We start from the raw sequence: 27,983 nt of genomic DNA on the forward strand, positions 1-27,983 counted from the left end.
GACTGACGGACCTGTAATTACTCCCTTTTTAAACAATGTTAACAGTCCTCTGCCACCACACCTGTAGCCAGTGAGGTTTGGAAAATGATGGTCAGAGCCTAGGATACATTTCATCCGGGCTTGACGGTTTATCTACTTTCAAACATGCTCAACCCCTTAATACTTCCTCAGTCTATCTTATCTAATATTTCACACTCCTCCTTAACTACACACAGGTGACTGGGGATTTATCCATTTTCAGAGCTGCTAAACGCCTCAGTACTTCCCCTTTCTATTTATTTCATCTAATATTTCACATTCCTCCCTGATTGCAATGTCTGCAGTGTCCCTCTCTTTTGCGAAAACAGACGCAAAGTATTCATTAAGAACCATACCCACGTCTTCCGCCTCCACACACATATTACCTTCATGGTCTCTAATAGGCCCCACTCTTTCTTTAGTTATCCTCTTGCTCTTTATATACGCAGGGGGTGATGGGTGAGCGGGACTTGGTTCAAGTTAGGACATGGGCAACTTTGGGTTTTCCTTGATTTTACTTGCCAATATTTTTTCATGCTCTCTGCTTTTCTAATTTCCTTTTTAATTTGACCCCTGCACTTCTATACTACTCTAGGCTTTCTGCACTATTTAGCTCTCTGTAGCTGACATATTTGCTCTTCTAACTCCCTCTGATTATTTGGGGGTCTGCAGTGCTCTCCCAGCAGTGTAATTGCCCCTTTTTTATCCCTAAGTTCAACCTATATGGCATCATTTGATCCTTCTAACATATCATCCCTCCTCACAGCTGTAATTATTTAAGCAATATTGTGACCAGCCTCCTTTTTTATTCCCCCCTCTATCTTGTCTGAAAACCTTGTAACCAGCAATGTTGAGCTGCCCTTTCAGCCATGTTTCAATAATAGCTATAATATCATGTGTCTATCTGTGCCCTCAGCTCATCTGCCTTATTCCCTCAACTCCTTGCATTAAAGTATAGACCATGAAGCACTGCCAAAACCCTTTGTTTCTGTTCTAGCCTTTGTCTCCTCTGCCTTCCAAACTCACTCACTCATTTTCTGCCTTCCATTTCCAGCTTTGCTTCTCTCCTTTTTGAATCTATTCTCCGTTTCCCATCCCCCTGTTAAATGAGTTTAAACCCTCCCCAACAGCACTAGCAACCCCCCCCCCCCCAGCGAGGATATTGGTCCCGGCGCTGTTGAGGTGCAACCCATCTGGCTTGTACATGTCCCACCTCCCCCAGAAGCGGTCCCAATGCCTCAGGAATCTAAAGCCCTCCCTCCCTGCACCATTTCTCCATCCACGCGTTCATCTGCTCTAGCCTCCTATTTCTGTACTCACTAGCACGTGGTATCAGGAGTAATCGGGAGATTACTACCTTTGAGGTCCTGATTATTAATCTCTTTCCTAGCTTCCTAAACTCTGCCTGTGGGACCTCATCCCTCTTTCTACCTGTCATTAGTACCGATATGGACCACAACCTCTCCATGTTCACCATGCCCCTCAGAATGCCCTGCAGCCGCTCAGTGCCTCCTTGACCCTGGCACCAGGGAGGCAACATACCATTCTGGAATCACAGCTGGGCCACCCATGATGCCGTGGACTTGGCTCAGGCTGTACTCCCTCGAGGAACCATCGCCCTCACTAGTACTTAGAACAGAATACCTGATGTGAAACCCTTAATGGTTTCAAACCTCTAAGACCTATGTCTGTGTTGATTGGAAAGCTGTTTGGACCCCTTCCTGGATCTCCGAGATGGGGTTTGATTTCTGTGTTCTGAGTGGTTTTATCTGTTGAAACTATTGCAGTAAATGAGAAAACATGTAATTCAGGCGTTTCCTGTAAGAATAGTTAGCTTTAATTTGAGTCGGTCGAGATTGTCTGCGGGATATTTCAGATGGGATCAGTACGGATCCATCGTGATATATTGTGCAGCGGGAAGGGAATGGGGAAGATGGAGTCATTATAGATCTGCAGAGTGAGGGCCGAGGGGGAATCAGTCCAGATCTGCAGAGGAATATTTGAGGGAAGTGGACAGTATGGATTGACAGAGGGATATTTGACAGAGATGGCAGGGTTTCAGTCAAGATTGGTTATGGGATATTTGGGGATTAGAGAGAGAAAAGAGCAGAGAGTAAGTATGGATCTACAGTGGGATATTGGGGTGGGTCTTGATTCTGCTGGAAAGGTAGCAGGACATGCCTGAAGGTCTCCAGATAACCAGATGAATATTTGTACGTGGCTGGATGCCTGGATTTGAATGATAAAAGGTTCCAGGAAAGGTTTTTTTGTTCGAGCAGTATAACCCATATCGGACTGTAACAGGCCACCTACCATCAAGTGTTAACCCAGCTCTCTCGGTGTTATCAGTTTCCTGCAGACTGCCGTGCTGGCCCAGATACAGCATGCTTGTTGCTCTGCAGGACAGTCCAAGGGAGGACGTGTGCAGCACAACATATTAACCCTTCAATGACTGTGCCCCGCTTGTGCTATGTTCTCTGATCCTTGTGAATGTCTTTAGTTCAGTGGGAGATCAGTACAGAGAGTTCAGTAAGATTCACTTTCTGCAGGCTAACTGTTTGAGACCATGAAATGAGTGGGGCAGTATGGAAAGACATTGAGCAGCAGGAATTCCACAAGGAGGTGCAGCAGGGACTGGGTGTTGACTCTGGCACACAGCCAGACTGCATTGGTTGCAAAATTTTGTTTGGGCTTAGAACCAAAAATATATAGAGAGAAAACAGCGAACTACAGAGCAGTTAGCCTGACATCAGTAGTAGGGAAAATACTAGAATCTATTATTAAGGACGTGGTAACAGGGCACTTGGAAAATAATAATAGGATTAGGCAAAGCCAATATGGATTTATGAAAGGGAAATAATGTTTGACAGAATTTTTTGAGGTTGCAACTAGCAGAATAGATAAGTGTGAACCAGTAGATGTGGTATATTTGGATTTTGAGGGCTTTCGATAAGGTGCCACATGATGTTATTAAACGTGGGATTGGGGGTAATATACTCACTCGCATAGATTGAGGATTGGTTAACAGACAGAAAGCAGAGTCGGCATAAACTGGTCATTTTCAGGTTGTAACTAGTGGGGTACCGCAAGGATCGGTGCTTGGGCCCGAGCTATTCACAATCTATATCAATGATTTAGATGAGGGGACCAAATGTAATATATCCAAGTTTGTTGATAATACAAAGCTAGGTGGGAATGTAAGTTGTGAGGAGGTGTAGGGAGACTTCAAGGACTTCACGGGCTAAGTGAGTGGGAAAGAACATGGCAAATGGAATATAATGTAGAGAAATGTGAAGTTATCCACTTTGGTCGGAAATATAGAAAAACAGTATTTTTTAAACGGTGAGAGATTGGGAAATGTTGGTGTTCAGAGGGACCTGGGTGTCCTTGTACACCAATCACTGAAAGTTAACATGCAGGTACATCAAGCAATTAAGAAAGCAAATGGTATGTTGGTCTTTATTACAAGAGGATTTGAGTATAAACGTAAAGACGTCTTACTGCAATTATATAGGGTCCTAGTGAGACCGCACCTGGAGTATTGTGCACAGTTTTGGTCTCCTTACCTAAGGAAGGAGATACTTGCCAGATAGGGAGTGCAACAAAGGTTCACCAGACTGATTCCTGGGATGGGGGAATTGTCCTATGAGGAGAGAATGAGTAGACTAGGCCTACATTCTCTAGAGTTTAAAAGAATGAGGGGTGATCTCATTGAAACATACACAATTCTTACAGGGCTTGAAAGGGTAGATGCTCGGAGGATGTTTTCCCCCTGGCTGTGGAGTCTAGAACCAGGGGTCACGGTCTCAGAATAAGGGGTCGGCCATTTGAGACTGAGATGTAGAGAATTTTTTTTCACTCAGAGTGTTGTGAATCTTTGGAATTCACTACCCCAGAGGGCTGTGGATGCTCAGTCGTTGAGTATATTCAAGACAGAGATCGATAGATTTTTGAATGTTAAGGGAATCAAGGGTAATGGGGATAGCGCAGAAAGTAGAATTAAGGTAGAAGATCAGCCACGATCGTATTGACTGGCGGAGCAGGCTCGAGAGGTCAAATGGCCTTCTCCCTCTCCTAATTCTTATGTTCTTATAAAGATGTACCGATTGCTCAGCCAGTTTACCCGGTGAGTTGCTGCACCAGGAATATCAAGGTTCAGTCCCCGCCTGTGCTGAGTTAGTGTTTTACAGCACAGAAACCAGCCATTCGGCCCAACTGGTCCATGCCGGTGTTTACGCTTCACACGAGCCTCCTCAACTTACTTCATCTCACCCTATCAACATATCCTGCTATTCCTTTCTCCCTCATGTGTTTATCCAGCTTCCCCTTAAATGCATCAATGCTATTCATCTCAACCCCTCCCTGTGGCAGCGAGTTCCACATTCTCACCGGTCTGGGTAAAGTCCTTTCTCCTGAATTCCCTGGGATTTATTAGTAACCAGCCCCTAGTTTTGGACTCTCTTTTCCCCCCACCCCGAACGAGTGGAAACATCTTATCTACATCGACCCATCAGACTCCTTCACAATTACAGACCTCTGTCAGGTCATCCCTCAGCCGTTTCTTTTCCAGAGGAAAGACCCCCAGCCTGTTCAGTTTTCCCTGAAAGTTCTAACCTTTCAGCTAGTCTGAGCTCTGACGATAGTCGAGGTGCTGGAGTTGGCCAAAGCGTACCCTGGTTTAGGGAGAGGGAAATCCACTCTGGTTCCCGTTGCTGGTCACTGTGCAATGACCCCGGCAGGAGGTTTTTTTCCCCTCCACACTCTTCCTGTTTGAATAGTCCGTTTACAGCTACTGTGAAGACGTGGGGAGAGAATAGCTACTGGGGTTGGGTATTAAGGAACAATTGATACCTCTGCAACTGGGCCCAAGCCAGAATCTGCACCTTCCGAGGGGACAGGAACAAATGCTCTTTTTTTCACAACCCCCCCTTCCCCTTTTTTTTTTAAAAAAAAAAGCAATCTAGATAAACATTCTAATATTTTAAATGTTTGTTTCTAAAATTAGTTGAAGGTTTATACTAATGTGTTGATGACAATTGAGCACTTTTGTCAGCAGAGCTGATCTTGCATAGAATATACAGCATTCAGCCCAACCAGTCTGTGCTGGGAGAATATAGAAAGCTCCAGGAACCTAATGGCATCAGAGACCCACATTTTCTGCTCCACTTATCTTTTAATTGCAGGATTCTTTTCAAATAAATGGGAGCAATACAAATTCCGCTGTTTGCAGTTGAGTATTCTCTATTACAGTCTGTTCTCACTGACTCCGTATCACCGGTTGTTCCTTTAAGCAGACCTTGTATCCCTTACGATCAGATCAGCACCACCTCTGTCCAGTATCTAGTTAAATGATAGCAAGGTGATCATAACATAGGCGTCCTGTGTGTAATGGATACTATGGGACCGAAATTGCCCTGCGCCCCAAACGGGACGCACCTTTCGAAATAAATGATTGCCCTCTTTTTGTATCAGTATTGGTCGGGGTGGTGTTTTGGGTGACTGTGGGGCGGAAGGCACCATCAGCGCATCGCGGACGTGCCACATCGCGCTGACGTATAGCAACATCCCTCTCCTTCAGTTAATGGGGAGGGCCGCTGTGAGCTCTGCAGCCACCTCCGTGGCGCCCACTGGGCCATCAGGGAGGTATTTGGCTGGGCCAGCGGTCCGACACCCAAGCGGGGGTGCTGGGCTGCCTATTGGCGGCCCGGCTGAACCCGTGGCCGCCATTGTCGGGCCAACTTCAAGAGTACGATGCATCAGTTTTGTATCACTCTTTGCACCATAAAAATAACACGACACAACTTTGCCTCTCTTCTAGGTAGAACTCTCAGGCTAGTTGTTCCTAATCCAAATGGTTCTGACTGAAGGTACACAAAGTTTTGGTTTACTCTTGCATTCTGGAGCCTTTGTTTTCATCTAAAAGCACAGCGTCAGGTTCCACATGTGCACTGACGACACCCAGCTCTGCCTCTACCTCCACAGTCTCTAAATTGTCAAACTGCTTGTCCAACATCCAGTACTGGATGAGCAGAAATATCCACCAACTAAATATTGAGAAGACCCAACCACAAACTCTGTTTACTAGCCACTGACTCCATCCCTCTTGCTGGCAATTGTCTGAGTCTATTCGCAACTTGGTGTCATATTTGACTCCGAGATGAACTTCCGACCACATATCCATGCCATCACTCAGACTGCCTACTTCCACCTCCATAACATCGCCCGTCTCCATTCCTGCCTCAACTTATCTGCTGCTGAAACCCCCATCCGAGCTGTTCTTAACTCTAGACTTGACTATTCCTGGCTGGCCTCCCACATTCTACCCTCCGTAAACTTGAGGTCATCCAAAACTCGGCAGCTCGTGTCCTAACTCGCACCAAGTCCCGTTCACCCTGTGCTCGCTGACCTACATTGGCTTCCGGTTAAGCAACACCTTGATTTTAAAATTCTCAAATCCTTCCATGGCCTCACCCCCGCCCAATCTCTGTAACCTCCTCCAGCCCTATAACCCTCAGAGGTGTCTGTGCTCCTCTAATTCTGTCCTTTTGAGCATCCCTGATTATAATCACTCAACCATTGGTGGCCGTGTCTTCTGTTGCCTAGGTTCGAAGCTCTGGAACTCCCTGCCTAAACCTCTCTCTCTCTCTCTCTCTCTCTCTCTCTCTCTCTTTCCTACTTCAAGACCCTCCTTAAATCCTACCTCTTTGGCCAAACTTTTTGTCATCTTCCCCAAAATCTCCTTATGTGGCTCGGTGTCAAATTTGTTTGCTAATCACTCCTATGAAGTGCCTTGGGATGTTTTATGACAAAGGCACTATATAACTACAATTACTGACTCCAGACACACCTCTCCCTTACCTAGGTCTGTGTATGTATGAAAAGTCATTAGAGTAGCACAGAAACAGTATGATTCGTATATGGATAGTAGGAGCATTGTGTGCGCACTAGGTCCGTGCAGCAGAGCAGGTCTCCAGTTGTCTTGGTTTACCCTTGCCACTGAATCAAGACCTAGCTCTGTCAAGCTCGTGTGGTGGCTGGTGTGCAACGGCTACCACACGTTAAAAGAATCCACACACAGGCATCTTCCGCCCTTCAATATGTAGTTCGGGACCGAAAATGTCAGGTCCCTCATTGAAACATCTTTTTGGTGTGGAAGCAAGTCATCCTCGAGGGACTGCCGAATACTATATTGATTCAATTTAATCATGCATCTATGGTCGGAGACATTTCTCATGATATGAACATTTGCTGATTGACCATTGTTGAGAAGCTGTGGTAACGTGCATAAATAACTCGAGAACCATCCTAATCAACCATCTAAATGGCTTGCATTTCTGAATGTTAATCCTTGGTAAGCCAGAGCTAATCTTTATAGTAAAATCATAACATGAAGTAAAAACAAATCATCATCATAGGCAGTCCCTTGCTTCCACTCTAAAAGTGAGTTTTCAGGCGACTGAACAGTCCAGTGCGGGAATTACAGTCACTCACAGACAGTGGTTGAGGGAAAGGGTGGGTGCCGCACGCTCTTTCCGCTGCCTGCGCTTGCTTTCTGCATGCTCTTGGTGCTCAGCGCCCTCCTGGAAGCTCTTCCTCCACTTAGGGCTTTGGCCAGGGACTCTCAGGTGTCGGTGGGGATGTTGCATTTTATCAAGGAGGCTTTGACAAATCACTACCAAGCCATACAAGTATAAGTCTCGATGTTACAGGGAGAGTAGCAGAAAAAGGTCTGTCTCTGAGCAACACTCTCCTGCAGTTGTATATAAATGATATTCTGTCTTTCCAGCAGAAAGCCTTGGTCCCTCTTATGTTGACAGTCCTGGTTAGTTGGCAATGTGACTGCCATATTGCACTAGTCCTGCGGCCTGGAATGTCACATCAGATGAGGTGTTTTTCCTCGCCCCTAGTCCCTTCCCTCTCTCCTGAAGGCAACGACTTGCTAGGCAAGGATCCTTGATTGTTAGGTGAATTTTTTAATTTAATTTTTTGAGAAGGTAACCAGTGAGGGTAGTGTATTTGATGTAGTCCTTGTGCATGAAACACAGTTAGTATGCAGATACAGCAAGTAATCTGTTTTTGTTATGTTGACACTATCAAGTACAAGCAGGGGAGGGGCACCAGTAAATGGGGAATAGGGGAGGGGCACCAGTAAATGGGGGGGGGAATAGGGGAGGGGCCCCGTTAAATGGGGGGGGATAGGGGAGGGGCCCCGTTAAAGGGGGGGGATAGGGGAGGGGCCCCAGTAAATGGGGGGGGATAGGGGAGGGGCCCCAGTAAATGGGGGAGGGATAGGGGAGGGGCCCCAGTAAATGAGGGGGGATAGGGGAGGGGCCCCAGTAAATGAGGGGGGACAGGAGAGGGGCCCCAGTAAATGAGGGAGGATAGGGGAGGGCCCCCAGTAAATGGGGGGATAGGGGAGGGGCACCAGTAAATGGGGGGATAGGGGAGGGGCCCCAGTAAATGGGAGGATAGGGGAGGGGCCCCAGTAAATGGGAGGATAGGGGAGGGGCCCCAGTAAATGGGAGGATAGGGGAGGGGCCCCAGTAAATGGGAGGATAGGGGAGGGGCCCCAGTAAATGGGAGGATAGGGGAGGGGCCCTAGTAAATGGGAGGATAGGGGAGGGGCCCCAGTAAATGGGAGGGTAGGGGAGGGGCCCCAGTAAATGGGAGGATAGGGGAGGGGCACCAGTAAATGGGAGGATAGGGGAGGGGCACCAGTAAATGGGAGGATAGGGGAGGGGCACCAGTAAATGGGAGGACCCCCAGTAAATGGGAGGATAGGGGAGGAGCACCAGTAAATGGGTGGGGGGGGGGGAATAGAGAGGGGCAACAGTAAATGGGGGCTAGGGAAACCAGCCCACACTGCGATATGTGTGCGCACTAGGTCCGTGCAGCAGAGCAGGTCTCCAGTTGCCCTGGTTAACCCTTGCCTCTGGATAAAGGCTGAGCTCTGTCAAGCCCATGTGGTGGCTGATGTGCAACGGTCACCACACGTTAAAAAAATCCACGCATAGGCATCTTCCAATTGGAGTTCAGGATTGGAACGTCGAGTGAACTCTCGCAGAAGCAAGTCATCCTCGTTCGAGTGACTGCCTATGATGATGACGATGATGATGATGAAGACCAAAATGGTGGAGATTGCAGCTGCAGCTGAGCCTGATCCTGTCCCCAGCCAACATTGTTGCTCACTCTGAAGCACGTTCGAGCTAGGCATCACGGGATAACGATGGAGCTGGAACTCCGGCTGATTTGTTTCCTCTCTGTAGCCCAGGGATGCTGAGGCTAGACTTATTGAAAGCTGGAAGTGGCTGCATCACACATTTCAGGATGAATCATGAGCTCCCCAGCCAGCCCTGCTATCAGTTAGCATTCATTGTTGCCCTCCAGTGAAACTGAAGGGATGCTAGAGCTGTCATGTTCTGATTTACAGACCACCATGGGAAGTGACTCAGCCACTTGTCATTTCAGACTGCAGTCTTTAATACTCAGAATTAGGATTTTCTGCCAATAAAGACATAATATTGGAATACATGTTTTGGAGTGAGTGGCGCTGTGGGTGAGGTGCTGTCTTTTCACTGCAGGACTGTGGGTTCAAACCCATTGAGCTGGATTTTCGGCTTTTTTCGATTTCGCCTCTTTCCGGACGCAATTTAAGACGGATTCAAAAATGTAGCGCCAGGTTAGCGGCTCGCAACTTTCGCCAAATGAAAGTTCACGAGTAGCGTTGGCACTAACTCCGGTGTTGCACCACACAATTTGTCTTCCGGTGCTAAAAAAAATCGACCGTTCTACGCATGCGCAAATTTTCTTTTTCCTTCTTGCGCTTCTGGTCTGCTGTCCGATCGCGAACGCAAATGCAGGGCGTGGCCACGTGCATGCGCAGTATACCCAGGGCTGAATCAGCCATTTTAAAATTGGATTTTGATCATGGAGGACGCAGAGTCGAGACAGCGTGCCAGGCGATTTAGCCAGGAGACTAATGAAGCTCAAGTGAGGGGCTGTGGAGAGGAGATGGCAGGAGTTACATCGCAGGGATGGATCTAGACCCCCGCCATCCACTTTTAATCGCATATGAAGGGAAATCGCTGAGGAGCTCTCTGCCTTAGACACAGTGGTCAGGAGTGGCAAACAGTGCCGAAAAAAGTTCAATATCTTTCGAGAGTCGTTGGTGAGTACAATTTTTATTTATGCACTCCTTCATTACTTCAATTATAAATCTGACACACTCTTTGTTCTCATGCTGTTGCTGTCTCTCAGTACTCTGTGGGTTGCCTCCTAAAATGCATGACACATAGGTAGGCTTAATGTGGCACTCTATTTGCCATGAATGATCTTTACACAATATTAAGATTGCTTTCTGAGATCTCATAAGATGTCTCCGCATTTCGATGTCCTCCTGGTGAACCACGTGCAATTTCCAAAGCCATTAAACCGAGGAAAGTATTACATTCAGACAGTATGGTATAAGTGCTTTGGTGGCTGTGTGTGCAAGAGCAGATGGACCCTCTTGTAACCATTCCCATTTTCATCTTTGCAGGCAAAGAAGTCGCATAATCGGCACGAGCAGGTGAGGACAGGCGGCGGTCCGCCTCAGACCCTGCCACTCACCGACCTCGAGGAATGAGTGGCAGGCCTCATCGATGTCTCTGGTCGGGCGGCTGCCACTGGGGGCGCTGACCCCCGCTCGGAAACAGGGTAAGTCCTGCACACTCTCTGGGCTGGGTTGGGGCAATGTCATGCAGTGTCTGTGGATTAGATATAATGGAGTAGCGGCAGTCCTTCAAATAAGCCTGTGCTGTGACCTTTGTCATGTCACCCTGCCCCCTCTCCTGCTAACCACTCGTCGTTGCTTTCTACTTTCAGATGACCAGTCACAGGTGCCGGATTCCTCAAAACAATATTCCACGTCAGGCCATCGTGTGGAGGAGGAAGAGGATGAGTTGACTGAACGGCCGACCTGGAGCAGATGCAATCTGCCCCCCTCTCACCGGCTCTCGCCTTGTCTGAGGATGATGACACAAGTTTCTCTGGGTACAACAACTCCAAGGCTCCTGGGACTAGTGGCGTGCAGCAACGCAGTTCTGAGGTCGAAACCTGTATGCCATCTCTCCGGGGGGTGAGTCGGCAAAGTCGGCCTGCTGACAGTCAGGCAGATGTGGAACTGGGCAGGGTGGGACTGTCCAGGGAAAGCATCTACCTCACCCGTCAGCTTCTTGATGTCTTGGGTAGGATTCCCGTGACCATCGAGACTCTCACTGCGACCATTACGGAGGTAGGGTTGCAGATTGCCGGTGCGAGACATGAAACCTGCGAGACCATCAATGCCCACACGAGGCTGGTGACCTCCAGCAGTGACACGAGTCCCGGAGAGTGTGGTGCGAACCCTTGCGGAATATGGCGCATCACAGGCACAAGCTCTGATCCAGCTTGGGCAGGTGATGCAGTCCATAAACCCTTCTGGCATACTCTTTGCGTTCCCGACTGGCACACCCAGACCCCAACCACCTGTGACTGTCGATGCTGATGAAGAGGCTCGCCAGTCAGAAGCCGGGTCTTCTCTCTTTCCCCCCCCCCCCCCCAACCAAGCTAGTCCAGTATCTCCCCAGGTGGCATCTCCATTGTGGCTCTCCCCCACTCCCCCCCCCCTCCCTCTCCCAACACAGCAGCGCTCTGACGCTATCTTGGTACCACTTGGGTAGGAGCAGCAGGCAAGGCGGGGGGAGCCAATAGTAAAAGATAGTGGGGCAGGGGTTGCTGCATTTATGTTGTTGATGCTGGATACATCCCCAGTTTTATGTTTTATTATGTTCTGATTTATCTTCGTAATATTGTTGTTGAATTATCACACTGCTGGATGCAGCTAATTTGTTATTTTATTAAAGTTTACAATAAATTCTTTGTTCACCTTAACCATTCCTGTGTCGTGTCTCATTTGCCGTATAAGAGGGGAAACAGTTAACATGGTGCGATAGTGGCCAGGCAAAAGTCACTCTTCAAGCAAAGCTTCTAATAATGAGCTGCTGACGTAAGGCTTTTGCAGCGGCGAAATCTCCACGATGCCTCCCCTGTGGTTGTGGTGGTGGCATGGGTTCCTTGCCAGGCTCCTCTTCCTCCTCCTCTCCCCTTCCTGAGGTGATCCTGCAATCCCCATTGGCAAATCCTTATTCCCTCATGATGGCTAAGTTGTGTAACATGCAGCACACCATATTGAACTCCAACCTTCTGAGGGGAGTATTGCAGGCAGCCTCCAGAGTAGTCCAGGCATCGGAAGCGCTGCTTGAGCACTCCAATTGTCTGTTCGACGATGTTGCGTGTGGCTGCGTGGCTCTCATTTATAGTGATGCTCGGCTTGTGTCTCAGGGTTCCGGAGGGGGGCTCATGAGCCAGGTGGCGAGATCGTAACCTTTGTCCCCCCGCATCCCACTCTGGACTTGTGGTTCTATGCCTCTGGTTCCTTTCAGGCATCAGCGGGGGACATATACTCCATCTTGCAGCACGCTACACATTGTGTGATGTGTAGCGTGCTGCAAGATGAAAGCATTATGGATGCTCCCTGGATATTGGGCATTGACTGCCATGATGCGCTGAGTATGGTCGCAGACGATCTGTACGTTCATGCAGTGGAATCCCTTTTGGTTTCGGTAAACCTCTGGATTGTCTAAAGGTGCTCGCAGGGCGATGTGCATACAGTCAAGCGCACCCTGAGGCTTGGGGCAGCCAGCAAATTATCCAAAACCTACAGCCCTCTCATTTTGGGTATCCGTGGTCATTGGGAAGTTTATGAAGTCCGTCCTGCGTGCGTACAATGCAGTAGTCACCTGGCGAATGCAGCAATGTGTAGCATGCTGTGAGATGGAGCATATGTCCCCCACTGATGCCTGAATGGAACCGGAGGCATAGAAGGCAAATGCCAGTCACCTTCAGCTCACTGGGCAGTGCAGTCCTGTTGCCGCTGGTAGGCTGTAGGTCTGCCTGTAGGAGCTGTCATAGCTCTGTGACCCAGCTCTTTTCGGAAGCGCACTATGCCTCAAAGAACTGCAGGTATGAGCGATGTTCCCTGTAAAGTCGTGGGGGGGTATGTCTGCGACCTCTTCAATTACGTTGAAAATTATCATCAATAAGCCACCTTGCAGCTCAACGCCGTAAGAATACAGCAGCCAGGATTAATGACTGACATAGCATGGACCCCATCTTTTAAAATGTCCATAACTGATCTATAAAATAAACTATAAATTCTCACAAACTTCCCAATCAAAAGTGTGCAGTAAGGCAGCATTCTTCTCCCAATGCTTTTAATCGCTCAGAACTCTGATTTTCTCCTCCGTTTTCAAGATGGCGCCATTAGTGCGCAGTGTGCCTGGGGTCCGACTGCTTTTTGCTGGCGGGTTCCTGGGCGGAAGCTAAATCGAGCGATAAGCTTGCAAGTTCTGCCCGGGGCGCTAGTGCAGCGATGCACGACGATTTACGTCATCCAAACGGTCAAAACAGTGGAAGGGCGCTAAGTTTTAGTGCCGCCACAAAACCATTGGCAAAACTTGTGGCTGCACGCAAAATCTTGTGCACCTCGTTTCATGCCAAAGAAATAATTTCTGCGCCCAGCCCAGGTGTTAAATGGGGTGCTAATCAGCCGAAAATCCAGCCCATTGTCTACTGATTGGATGAGAGTCCCATCTACTGGCTTTAAGTGTTCCTGTGAAATGAGTTTGGGCAATCTGTCCAGTTCCTGGTGGGCATAGGCACACCATATCTGCCCCAAATTTGATACAGACTTGATAGGATTTGAATAGTCGGTAAGAAAAGCTGGTGTGGAAGCACCACGTTTGTACAGTAAGGGGTTCTGCTCAGGCAGAGCAGAGGGTGACATTGGGTGCCTTGAGTAACAAAATATTTCATTGCAATGGGAGGGAAAAATTCATTAAAAACTGCTTTCTTTATTTGTTAAACCTCCACATACAAATCTGTTACTATCACACATAGGAAGATGGGTTTAGGTTACTCACCAGCTCACTTCTCAAACTTGACCAATAGGAAAAAAAGTCAAAGCTATAAAGGCACTATATCTGAGTGCGCGAAGCATTCGCAACAAAATAGATTAATAACGCAGATAGAAATGAATAGGTTTCATCTAATTGCCATTACGGAGACGTGATTGCAAAGTGACCAAGGTTGGGAACTAAATATTCCAGGATACTTAATTTTTAGAAGAGATAGGCAAAATGGAAAAAGAGAAGGGGTAACCCTGATAAAAGATGGGATAAAGACAGGAGAGAGAAATGATCTTGGCTCGGAAAATCAAGAAGTTGAATCAGTTTGGCTGGAGCTAAGAAACAGCAAGGGGCAGAAAACAATGGTAGGAGTTGTTTATAGGCCCCCAAACAGTAATGGTAATGTAGGGCAGAGTATAAATCAGGAAATTAGGTGCACATGTAACAAGGGAAATACGGTAATCATGGGCGACTTTAATCTACATATAGACTGGGCAAACCAAATTTACAGTAATAGTGTGGAGGATGAGATCATGGAATGTATACAAGATGGTTTTCTAGATCAGTATGTTGAGGCACCAACTAGGGGCCAGACTATTTCAGAGCTAGCATTGTGCAATGAGAACCATGTAGTAAAGTGACTTTTAGGGAAGAGTGACCATAATGTGATAGAATTTTATATCGAGTTGGAAGTGATTTATTTGAATCTGAAACTAGAGTCTTAAATCTAAACAAAGAAAACTACGAAGGTATGAGGAGCGAATTGGCTAAGGCAGATTGGGAAACTACATTAAAAGATATGACAGTTGACAAGCAATGGCGAGCATTTAAAGAATTAATTCATAACTTACAGCATCCCTTTAAGGCACAGAAATCACATAGGAAAAGTGGTCCAACTGTGGCTAACGAGAGAAGTTAAAGATAGTATTAGATCAAAGGAAGAGGCTTATAATGTTGCAAAAAGATTAATGAGCCTGAGGATTTTAGAATTCATCAAAGGAAGGACCAAGAAATGATAAAAGAGAAAAATGTATTCTAAAGTAAATTAGCAAGAGACAAAAACAGATTGTAAAGGTTTCTATAGGTATGTAAATAGGAAGAGATTAGTGAAAGTAAATGTGAGCCCATTACAGGCAGAGCTAGGAGAAATTATAATGGGCAAGAAGGAAATGGCACAGACATTAAACAAATACTTTCTTCTTGGTAGAAGACACAAAAAACATTCTGGAAATAATGGGGAATCAAGGGTCTAGTGAGAATGGGGAACTTAAAGTATAAGTAAAGGCGTACTGGAGAAATTAATGAGACTTAAGTGGCAACAAATCCCCTGGACCTAACATCCTAGGGTTATAAAAGAGGTAGCTACAGAGATAATGGATGCATTGGTATTAATCTTCCAGAATTCCCTAGATTCTAGAACAGTTCCCACAGATTGGAAGGTAGCAAACATAACCCCGCTATTTAAGAAAGGCAGGAGAGAGAAAACTGGAAACTTTCGGCCAGTTAGCCTAGTAGGCAAAATGCTCGAATCGATTATTAGGGACATGGGCCCCAAGTTTCCACATGATTTGCTCCTGATTTTTAGGAGCAACTGGTGTAGAACGGAGTATCTTAGAAATCGGAATTCCCGTCATTTAGTTTGCTCCAGTTCTAGTCAGTTAGAACAGTTTCACTTTGGAACAGAATTATTTTTTCAAAAAGGGGCGTGTCTGCCCACTTACGCCTGATTTCAAAGTTTCGTGAGTGAAAACTTACTCCAAACTAACTTAGAATGGAGTAAGTGAATATTTTTGTACGCTCGAAAAAACCTTGTCTACACTTTAGAAAATCAGGCGTAGGTTACAAATCAGGCGTAGGGAATGGTGGAGGGGGGAGTGTTTAAAGGCAAGTTTACAAACATTAAACACTTCAGTTTTACAAATAAAGAGCCATCATCATTAATAAATGATAAATACATCAATAAATTAACTAATAAATCAATCAAAAAAAATTAATAAATATTTTTTTTAAAATCAATCAATAAAACATTTTCTACTTACCGACTGCAGCACCGGGAATCCTCCAACAGCGTGCTGGGATGTCCCCCTCAGTGTGTCTCTCTCTATGTCTGTCTGTCTGTGTCTCTCATTCTCTGTCAGTGTCTGTGTTTCTGACAGCAAGGGGAGGTGGGGGGGGGGAGCAGGGGGAGGGATGGGGGAGCAGGGGGTTAAAGGGGAGAAAGGAGATTGGAGGGGGGGGAAAGGAGATTGGGGGGTGTGGGGGGGGGAGGAGAAGGGGGAGGGAGGCTGAACGGGCCGGGCCCGAGACTTCGGGCAGGGCCCGTCCCCAGCACCAGATTTACACGTAGGTGGCGTTGGGTCGGGGAGGTGGTGGTGGGAGGGGGGGAGGTGGTGGTGGGAGGGAGGGAGGGAGGTTCGGGTCGGGGGGAGGGAAGTCAGGTCGGATCCAGTCCGAGGGGGGGCGCGGGTGTCGGGTCCGGATGGGGGGGGGGTGCGGGGGGCGGGAAGCGGAAGTCGGGTCGGGAGGAAGCAGGAGCTGGCCGTGGGAGGAGCCTTATTCACGCAGCCCCAGTGAGGCCATTCGGCCAGGGCTAGGGGGCTGCGTGCTTCGGGCCCCTCCCAAACAGTTTCGGGTGCCTGGAACTACTGCACTTACGTGCCCACTGTAGCGCGCATGTGCAGAGGTCCCGGCACTGTTTTCAGCGCAGGGACCTGGCTCCGCTCTCTACAGCTCCTGCTGCGCTGCGGGCCAGAGGACCTACAGGGAGGGTTTTTTTAGGCGCACTTTGTGGCGCGAAAAACGGGCGTCCAGGTCGGGACTGCGCCGTTCTAGGCGCGGCTCGAAACTTGGGCCCATTGTAACGGCACATAGAAAATCGTAATATGATTAGGCAGCAGTTTTATGAAAGGGAAGTAGTGTTTGATAAATCTGTTTGGTTTTTTGAAGATGTAACTGGTAGGATGGATAAGGGGAAACCAGTGGATGTGGTGTGTTTTGATTTTCAAAAAGCATTCAATAAGATGCCACACAAGAGGTTATTACACAAAATTAGGACTCGTGGGATTGGGGGTAATATACTAGCATGGATTGAGGATTGGTTAATGGTCAGAAAACAGAGTAGGAATAAACGGGACTTTTTTGGGTTGGCAGGCTAGAACTAACTGGGTACCGCAGGGATCAGTGCTGTGGCCTCAGCTATTTGCAATCTATATTAATGACCTGGATAAAGGGACTGAGTGTAACATATCCAAGTTTGTCGATGATACAAAGTTAGGTGGGTACATAAACTGAGGAGGATGCAAAGAGGCTCCAGAAAGATATAGACAGGTTGATTGGGTGAGAACATGGCAAATGGAATACAATGTGGGGAAGTATGAAGTTATCCACTTGGTAGAAGTGACTGGAAAATGTTTGCATTCAGAGGGACTGGGTGTCCTTGTACATGAATCACAGAAAGTTAACATGCAGGTACAGCAAACAATTAGGAAAGCAAATGGTATGTTCGCCTTAGTTTCAAAGGGATTAGAATACAAGAGTAAAGAAGTACAATTATATAGAGCATTGGTGAGGCCACACCTGGAGTACTGTGTATAGTTCTGGTCTCACTGAAGAAACAACATACTTGCCTTAGCTGGAGTGCAACACAGGTTCACTAGACTGGTTCCTGGAATGAGGGGATTCTCCCATAAGGAGAGATTGAGTAGACTACGCCTATATTTCCTAGAGTTTAGAAGAATGAGAGGTGATCTAATTGAAACATATAAAATTCTTGAGGTTTGACAGGGATAATGCGATGAAAATGTTTCCCCTGGCTGGGGAATCTACAACACAGGGTCACAGTCCCAGAATAAGGGGTCGGCCATTTAGGACTGAGAGGAGGAGAAATTTCTTCACACACAATCTTTGCAATTCTCTACCCCAGAGTGCAGTGGATGCTCAGTCATTGAGTATATTCAATAGAGTGCAGTGCGGCGCTTAGTCTGCGGTAGTGCGGCACGGCCTTTAGTCTTTGGAGCCAATGAAATATCGGGCCCAAGTTTCCACACGCGCCTAGAACGGCGCAGTCCCGACCTGGACGCCTGTTTTTCACGCCACAAAGTGCGCCTAAAAAAATCCTCGGTATTCTCCACCTACTTGCAGGTCCTCTGACCCTCGGCTTAGCCAGCACGAGCTGTGGGGGGGCGGAGCCAGGTCCCTGCGCTGAAAACAGTGCCGGGACCTCTGCACATGCGCGCTACAGTGGGTACGCAAGTGCAGTAGCTCCAGGCGCCGAACTGTGTGGGAGGGGCCCGAAGCACGCAGCCCCTAGCCCTGGCTGAATGGCCTCACTGGGGCTGCGTGAATAAGGCTCCTCCCACGGCCAGCTCCTGCTCTTCTCCCGCCCCCCCCCCCCCCGGCCTCGACCAGACCCGACACTCGCTCCCCACCTCCGGACCAGACCCGACACCCGCTCTCTTTTCCCCCCCCCCCCCCGCCTCCGGACCAGACCCCGACACCCGCGCCCCCCCCGACTCGACCCGCGCTCCTGTTCCCACTCCCGCCCCCCCCCCGACTGGACCCAAACCGACCCTACCCGCGCTCCTGTTAACGCTCCCCGACTGGACCCGACCCGCGCTCCCGACCCCCCCGACCCGACCCGCGCTCCCGCCCCCCCGACCTGACCCCCCCCCCCCACTGGACCCGACCCGACTCCCGCTCCCGGACTGGATCCGACCTGACCTTCCCCCCCCCTCTCTCTCTCTCCCTCCCCCCCCTCTCTCCCTCTCCCCCCCCCCCCCTCACTCTCCCCCTCTCTCTCCCTCTTCCCCCCCCCCCCCCCCCCCGAACCGAACCTCCCCGACCCGACCCGACCCGACCCGACGCCACCTACCTGTAAATCTGGTGCTGGGGACGGGCCCTGCCCGAAGTCTCGGGCCGGCCCGTTCAGCCTTCGGTTCCTACACTGGTAGGAAGATGGTTTATTTAATCTTTTCTTTGCTTATAAATGTTTATTCAGGTTGGATTTATTTGTATAATATTTGAATAAGTATAAATAAGGATTTATTATAGAATTTAATGAGTTTTCTTCCCCCACCCCCCACCTCGCTCTGGACGCCTAATTTGTAACCTGCGCCTGATTTTTTAATGTGTAGAACAGGTTTTTTCAGTTCTACAAAAATCTTCACTTGCTCCATTCTACTTTAGTTTGGAGTACGTTTTCACTGTGGAAACTTTCAAATCAGACGTCAGTTGCCGGACACGCCCCCTTTTGAAGAAAAGATTCTGTTCCAAAGTAGAACTGTTCTACCTGACTAGAACTGCAGAAAAAAAAATGTGGAGAATTGCGATTTCTAAGATAGTCCGTTCTCCACCAGTTGCTCCTAAAAATCAGGCGCAAATCCTGTGGAAACTTGGGCCCAATGTAACTGTTTTGAAGGCAAAAGCAGCAGCCTATTTGTGCACAGCATGGTCCTATGTGGAGCAATGAGATAAAATGATCAGATAATGTATTTTGCTGAGTTGGTTGAGGGATGAATGTTGGCCAGGACACTCTGTTCTTTGAATAGTGCCATGGGATCCTGTTCTTCTGAACAGGCAGACAGGGCCTCAGTTTAATGTCTCATCTGAAAGAAGGCAGCAATCCCTCAGAGTAGACAATGGTAATGCAGTAGATGTAATTTATCTAGATTTTCAAAAGGCCTTCGATAAGGTACCACATAATAGACTGATGAACAAGGTCAGAGAATGCGCAGTCGGGACAAGTTGTAGAATGGATAACCAGCTGGCTTCAAGACAGAAGGCAAGAGTAGGGGTAAAGGGCAGCTATTCACAGTGGCAGAAGGTGGGTAGTGGTGTTACACAAGGATCAGTGCTGGGACCACTGTTGTTCACAATTTATATTAAAAATTTAGAGTTTGGAATCAAAAACACAATTTCTAAATTTGCGGATGACACCAAATTGGGGGGATAGTCAATACTGAGGATGACTGCAACAAATTACAGGAGGACATTAACAAACTTGCAGAATGGGCAAATAATTGGCAAATGAAGTTCAACACAGATAAATTTGAGGTACAGGTACAGTGTCGAAAATCCGGAAGCCTTGAGACCTAGGCCATTCCGGATTCTGTGTATTTCCGGACTTCGGAATGTCTGACAGAGTCCGTAAACACCTGGGCCAAGGAAGGTAGGTGGGTGGGTGGGGGGAGTGGGAGAGGTCGGGCCGAAGTAAGGGGAGGGAGGCCGGGCCGGGGGGCGGAGGAGCCCGGTGTCCGGATTCTGGAACAGTATGGATTCCGGAACTCCGGATTTTTGACGCTGTATCTGTAATTACATTTTGGTAGGAAGAATAGGGAGATCACAAATTACTTGGAGGGTGAGAGTCTGGGTGTGGTAGAGGAACAAAGGGATCTCGGGGTACAAATACACAAATCACTAAGTTGCAACACAGACCATAAAAAAGCAAACCAAGTACTAGGGTTTATTTCTAGAGGGATAGAATTGAAAAGTAGGGAAGTTATGCTAAACCTGTATCGAACCTTGGTTAGACCACACTTGGAGTACTGCGTATGGTTCTCGCTATATTATAAAAAGGATGTAGAGGCACTGGAGAGGCTGCAGAGAAAATTTACTCGGATGATACCAGAAATGCAAGGGTTTACATCTCGAAAAAATAAGACTGAGGGGTGACCTAATAGGGGTCTTTAAATTTATGGAAGGTTTTGATGGAGTAGATACAGAGATATAAGAACACATATTTACGAAAGGATATACTTGCTTTGGAGGCAGTTCAGAGAAGGTTCACTGGATTGATTCCGGGGATGAGGAGGTTGATTTATGAGGAAAGGTTGAGTAGGTTGGGCCTCTACTCATTGGAATTCAGAAGAATGAGAGGTGATCTTATTGTAATGTATAAGATTATGAAGGGGCTTGACAAGGTGGATGCAGAGAGGATGTTTCCACTGATGGAGACTAGAACTAGAGGGCATGATCTTAGAATAAGGGGCCGCCCATTAAAAAAGGAGATGGCGAGAAATTTCTTCTCAGAGGGTTGTAAATCTGTGGAATTCGCTGCCTCAGAGAGCTGTGGAAACTGGGACATTGAATAAATTTAAGACAGAATAGACAGTTTCTTAACCGATAAGGGGTTATGGGGAACAGGTGGGGAAGTGGAGCTGAGTCCATGATCGGATCAGCCATGATATTGAATGGCGGAGCAGGCTCGAGGGGCCAAATGGTCTACTCCTGTTTCTATTTCGTATGTTCTTATAAGAAATGGGGAATTCAGAAGAAGCTTCTTTACTCAGAGTGGTGAGAATGTGGAACTCGCTACTCGCTACCACGGAGTGGTTGAAGTGAATAGTATAGATGCATTTAAGGGGCGGCTAGACAAACATATGAGGGAGAGGGAATAGAGGGTTATGCCGATAGATTTAGATGAGGAAAGACTGAAGGAGCTCGAGTGGGGCATAAACTGGTTGGGCCGAAGGGCCTGTTTCTGTGTCGTATACCCTATGTAATCCTATTTACTGCACGGTCAGCTTAGATTTATTTCAAATGGGGTTTGTACCCACAATCTTCTGACTCAGGATAAAGTGCTGTCGCTGAACCAAACTGAGTTAAGATGGAAGCTGACTGACTTGGCAACACTTCACATGGACTTGGGTGGATTATGGAAAAATAGGCTAGATTGAACTGGTCGTTGGGTTTGGTTCCAGCAGTTCAAGGTGTACATTGTTTAGGCCTTTATATCCAGGTGATTTTCATTCACATTGCTCATTATTATGACATCCAATAGTCCTTTATGCAGTGTTTTTGATCTTGGTTGATTGAGCCTGTGTATCGAGACCCAGAAACTACAAGATCAGTAGGGTTTCTCTGTAGTCTCATTTCAGTTTGTAGTCACTTGGACTGTGTGCACCCCAAATCATTTTGCTCCTACAGCCTTGTGTCATTGGAGATCTACAAAAGCCTGCTTCATCCAAAAGCCCTATCCCATAACAAACTGCGTAAGAATTAGGTTCTAGTGTGTGCGTTTGTGGATTCATTCTTGTATTGTACTGTTAGTATCTTTTTGTGCACCATCTTAGTTGTAAATCAGTGAGCTTATAGCATGACAGTGTGGGATGGTAACCGAGAGCTTGGTGTGCCGCCCATGATCCCTGGTGCAGTATGGGTAATGCACATATAATGGCGCAGGTTCTGGGTTATTGAGAGCCTCAGTCTGCCCTTGTGGTATGAACACTGATTATAGCTGGGAGATGGTTCAAACTAAACAGGCAGCACCACGGACTGCTGCTTCAGTGGCAGTGTCACCCACTGGGTGTACTGGGTTCACAATGTCTTCTGGTCATTTACACAAACTTACTGCAGTTTGTTAAGTTCAGTTTTAATGTAAGGAGAGGGGAGGGGATCTACAATAAATGAAACCACCTAAATATAAACAAAACAGGAGAGGAGAGCTTAGGAAAGAGTAAAGTGAGCGAGGACTTTGATGGCCAGGGAATAAATAGTTATAGAACAGGAGTTTAAAAAGATGGTTACAAATAAAGAGAGAGGAACTGCTATTAAAAATAAGTGAATCTGTTTGTACAGCAATACACAGTGTCTGTAATAAAATGGGGGCTGGGGGCAATCATGTGTTGTACTGGAGGGTGCAGAGAGGATTTAAAAGGATGATACCAGAAATGCGAGGGTATATATATATCGGGAAATGATGAACAGGCTGGGTCTCTTTTCTCTTGAAAAGAGGCTGAGGGGTGACCTAATAGAGGTCCTTGAAATGATAGGTTTTGATAGAGTGGATACAGAGAGAATGTTTCCACTTGGTGGGGAAGAGCATAACTAGAGGCCATCAATATAAGATAGTCACCAAGAAATCCAATAGGGAATTCAGAAGAAACTTCTTTACCCAGAGAGTGGTGAGAATGTTGAAGTGAATAGTATCGATGCATTAAAGGGGAAGCTAGATAAGCACATGGGGGAGAAGGGAATAGAGGGTTATGCTGATAGTTAGGTGAGGGAAGACTGGAGGAGGCTCGAGTGGAGTATAAATGCCGGCATTGCCTGGTTGGGGGGGAATGGCCTGTTTCTGTGCTGTATATCCTATTGATGTAATCCTGTGTAGTGTGTAAAAATGCTTGATGCTCTTACACCAATAGCATGTTGGGAGCAGAGATTCTTCATGAGAATGTTGCCAGTTTGCTCCTCTTTCGCCTCTTGTGGCTAAAGGCGCTGACTCTCTGGGCTGCAGTTCCTCAGCTGTTCCCAGGCTCCATACCTCCCCTAAGAGGCCATTCTTTTGTGAAGCTGGATAGAGTATGTTAGCAGCTAAGTTAACTGGAGGGCATCACAACCTACCTTGATCCTGTTGTTAATACGGATTCTTTTCCCCTCAATCTGTTTCAGCTAATACACTGACGCGAACACCTTGCCTTTTCTGTAAAGGACCTTTATTGAAGATTCTCCGGCCGGGACTTGTCAAGACAAAGGGACACACTCAATCAGAGCCTTTTTACCTTCCTCTGGACAAGCCTCTTTTCAGTGCGACACAACAACAGTTATACATTTTCAAAACAGAACACATTTCATTAGCACTTGGTCTATCCAATCCCTTTCTGCCTCCCCCCCTCCCCCCCCGAGTACGTCCAATGGCAGGCAAGAAAGTCTCCCAATTAAGGCTGGTGTCAGGGTCAGGTTAGTTATAGCTTTGCTACACTGTCTTCCCTTATAAGTAAAGAACCCAATTAGTTTCTCTTCCTCCTTATCAGTAAAAGCCCTTACTTTTCTCCTCCTATCTAGGATTGCTTTCTTTCTTTGTGCCGCCTTGCGTCTTTCTCATGACCCGTGTTTAACCTCAACCTCAACCTCAACTCTTGGTAACCCCTTTTTTTTCTGTCGATTCTGCAGTTGTCTGTATCTTGACATTTCTTTAGCTACTTTCCCATGATTCCCTATTTCCATCCCTCTGCCACATTTACAATCCTTCTGTATCCACTCTCACTGTCTTTACCTGACGTGGGTCCAGGCCCCAATACATGGCTGGCTCCTAATGCCTTCTGAATTGGCCCAGCAAGCTGCTCCGTTCTTTCTCGGCAACTAGGGACAGACAATAAATCCAACCTTACCAAACGGGTTCAGAACACATGTTAATGAAAAGTGTCGAGTTCCCACCGCTGCCCTGGCTGTGACTGGCGAATCTAGTACAGAGCAGGGATTGAACCTAGCACCTTCTCCTCTTTGGTTTAGACAGGGATTTTGCCATGATTTACCGGGGAGCCCGATCATGGCGTCTACAAGGTGTGGGTAATGAGCGTGTGGAGCTGGGACTGGTATTAAATGCATTGTGCTGGTGGCTAACTCGTGCTGTTGCTATCTTTTCCCAGGATGCCTTTGCGGCGCTGTATGGGAATAACGCTGCTGCTCGTAGCCGTCAGTTGCATGAGTCGGTGGTGAATTGGATTATGGCACTAGCGGCTGTGGGTGCAACGCTGGCCATTGCTGCATTCCTGGCCCGGAGAAGATAACGGCTGCAAGACTACACCAAGAGGCAAGCCTCGGGCAACGACCGCTGCATTGGGAGAATATTTTATCCGACTGGCAGGACTGAAAGCTGCACTAATGGATCTCTGCTTATCCCTTGTGCTGAGACTGATCTCTCAGCTGTTTGTACATTATGTATTGTGTATGTGTACTCAGTTTACAAGTATGAAGCAGTCAGGGTGCTGTGACAGAAATGGAGATTATCTACAAACAAATCAACTACATCAGTTAGTGAAGCTAACTTTTTATTCAGGAATATTAAACCTGGAGCAGAGGCACTGGCCAGCAGCTTATACAATGAAGATCTCTGTTAGGTGACTGTGTTCTGTGCAGGATCGCCAAGAATGCGGAATACAGGTCCAATCTCTCTCAGCACGGTGGTGTTCATTTTGAGACGCATCCTATTGGGTGTGACCGAGCCGATCGGGAGCCAGGCCAGGAAGCAACCCTAGTCACTGGGATTGAAGGGCAGCCTGGGGAAAAGATGCTGCTTGTTCTCGGAATGCCTGTGGCCTGAGGGCTGGAAACCAAAGGAAATGGTGGGCAACAGCCCTAACAAAAAGACACACCAGGAGCAGCCGGGATCACACGAGCAATGGATGAGGGATGAGAGGAGAGGTTCCTTGCTACTGAAGGCTGACTTTGACATTTTATTTACATCGCATTTAAAATTATTTTTAAGCAGCTGGTGTTGTGATGTTTTTGGATGGGGCGGGCACTCCCAGTGTTGGTACCATGCCAGTCTCGATGGGCAGCCTGTGTCCTTGGGGCCCTCTTGGTGATCCTCAAGAATGGATAATGCAGAAGAATTTGAGTCCGTTGCCCTTGGGTGGATTGCAAGTTGAAGCTCCCACTCGCTCCTCAGCAGGAGTGAAAGCGGTGTTTTGACAAGGTGATGTGATCACTTGTGAAGGATTGAGTGGAGTGCGGGTCCCCACATTTCTTTAATGCGTCAAATTTATTTTAAAAAGGTTTTCAGCTGCAACATGTGGATGCTGAAGGTGTGACTACTGGTCACTATACTCACTGTAATCATTCCTCCTTAGATTGCTGCTCACACCACATTAGAAGCGAGCCTATTTTACACAGAATGTCTTAAAATTTAAATTAAAATGATTTGTTTTTAAATTAAACACTAAAACACCATCTTCTGTTTTTTTGCCATTTTTCCCTGTGCAATATGTTGGTAGACAATCTGACTGCAGAAGGCATCATTAACAAGCATGCTGCAGGTATGCAGACTGCATCAGGAGTCACTGTACTGATCAGGAGCAGGGTCTCTGGCTGCTTTACTTTTGGCCAGAGGCACAGAAGCCAATTACAGCCCCCCTACTCCTGTCCCTCTTCATGGCATTATAGAATGATACAGCAGAGAGAGGCCATTCGGCCTATTGTCTGTTTCGGCTCTTTGAAAGAGCTGTCCAATTTGTCTGCTCTTTCCCCATAGCCCTGCAAGTTCTTCCCCTTCAAGTATATATTGAATTCCCTTTTGAAAGTTGGAATTGAATCTGCTCCCACTGCCCTTCCAGGCAGAGCACTAACAGCTCGCTGCTCCTAACACACCTGATTCTTTTACCAATTACTCGAGATCAGCGAATTCAGCCCACAGTCGGGACAGAGCCTGGGCCTCGCTGGTTTGCTCACTTTAAGTAACAGTGGGTGGCACTTTGGTTGACCAGCAGTGGAGCTGGTGCCGAGGCATGCCCTCGGCTTGATCTGCCCACATTTGGGTTCGACATGGTAGATGGACAGTGCTATACAATTACAGTAAATGCTGAAGCTGTTGAAATTTAGAGTTGATTCTCCTTGTGGGCCTGGGTACAGGGAGTCACACCTCATAGAAGGGAGTCCACCTTCTGATGCTGAATAAATATGTGCTCATGTGTGTACCCACACACATACTGGCTGGTGATTGGTGAGTAGCTTTTCTTTTTTCTCTTCTATAACAGTGAGTAAAATTTAGCATTGTTGTTGCCAATTTAAGTGCATCGAAGGGGTTAAGTCATGGCAGGAGAGCTCAGTCACGTGATATGCTCCTCCTGTACCATGTGGGAACTCAGGGACACTTCGTGTCCCTGACGACTACGTGTGCGGGAAGTGTATCCGCCTCCAGCTCCTGACAGACCGCGTTGCGGAATTGGAGCTGAGGGTGGATTCACTCTGGAGCATCCACGATGCTGAGAATGACGTGAGTAGCATGTGCAGCGAGTTGGTCTTACCGCAGGTGAAGGGTCCACAGCCAGCTAGGGAATGGAAGACCAGCAGGAAGAGCAGTGCAAGGAAGGTAGTGCAGTGGTCCCCTGCGGTCATCCCCCTGCAAAACAGATACACCGTTTTGAGTACTGTTGAGAGGGATGACTCATCAGGGGAGGGCAGCAGCAGCCAAGTTCATGGCACCATAGCTGGCTCTGCTGCACAGGAGGGCAGGAAAAAGAGTGGGAGAGCGATAGTGATATGGGGATTCAATTGTAAGGGGAATAGATAGGCGATCTGCGGCCGTAACCGAGACTCCAGGATGGTATGTTGCCTCCCTGGTGCAACGGTCAAGGATGTCTCGGAGCGGGTGCAGGACATTCTGAAAAGGGAGGGTGAACAGCCAGTTGTCGTGGTGCACATTGGTACCAACGATATAGGTAAAAAAAGGGATGAGGTCCTACGAGACGAATTTAAGGAGCTAGGAGCTAAATTAAAACGTAGGACCTCAAAAGTAGTAATCTCGGGATTGCTACCAGTCCAACGTGCTAGTCAGAGTAGGAATCTCAGGATAGCTCAGATGAATACGTGGCTTGAGCAGTGGTGCAGCAGGGAGGGATTCAAATTCCTGGGGCATTGGAACCGGTTCTGGGGGAGGTGGGACCAGTACAAATCGGAAGGTCTGCACCTGGGCAGGACCGGAACCAATATCCTAGGGGGAGTGTTTGCTAGTGCTGTTGGGGAGAAGTTAAACTAATATGGCAGGGGGATGGGAACCAATGCAGGGAGACAGAGGGAAACAAAAAGGAGACAAAAGCAAAAGACAGAAAGGAGATGAGTAAAAGTGGAGGGCAGAGAAACCCAAGGCAAAAAACAAAAAGGGCCACTGAATATAAAGGGGCTGCAGGAGAGGTCAAAACTAAAAATCATGGTTTAAAAACTAGTATTAAAACACTACCTAAACGCACGCAGCGTTCGAAATAAAGTAAATGAGTTGACGGCACAAATCATTACAAATGGGTATGATTTGGTGGCCATTACAGAAACGTGGTTGCAGGGTGGCCAAGACTGGGAATTAAACATACGGGGTATCTGACGATTCGGAAAGATAGACAAGGGAAAGGAGGTGGGGTAGCTCTGTTAATAAAGGATGATATCAGGGCAGTTGAAGAGACGATATTGGCTCTAAGGAACAAAATATTGAATCATTGTGGGTGGAGATTAGAGATAGTAAGGGGAAAAAGTCACTGGTGGGTGTAGTTTATA

The 27,983-nt window shown here is 47.5% G+C and overlaps 1 protein-coding gene across 1 annotated transcript in view; it reads left to right on the forward strand.

Moving 5' to 3' along the window:
* bcl2l1 (BCL2 like 1) overlaps positions 1-25,670 on the forward strand; it is a 48,010-nt gene extending 22,340 nt beyond the window's left edge. Inside the window, exon 2 of the mRNA XM_070895901.1 lies at positions 24,368-25,670. Within this exon, the coding sequence (XP_070752002.1) occupies positions 24,368-24,508 (141 nt within the window). The 3' untranslated portion in view covers positions 24,509-25,670. The remainder of the gene's footprint in view (positions 1-24,367) is intronic.
* The last annotated feature ends 2,313 nt before the right edge of the window (positions 25,671-27,983 follow it).

This window comes from Pristiophorus japonicus, chromosome 12 (assembly GCF_044704955.1).
Source record: "Pristiophorus japonicus isolate sPriJap1 chromosome 12, sPriJap1.hap1, whole genome shotgun sequence".
Taxonomy (NCBI): Eukaryota; Metazoa; Chordata; class Chondrichthyes; family Pristiophoridae; genus Pristiophorus; species Pristiophorus japonicus.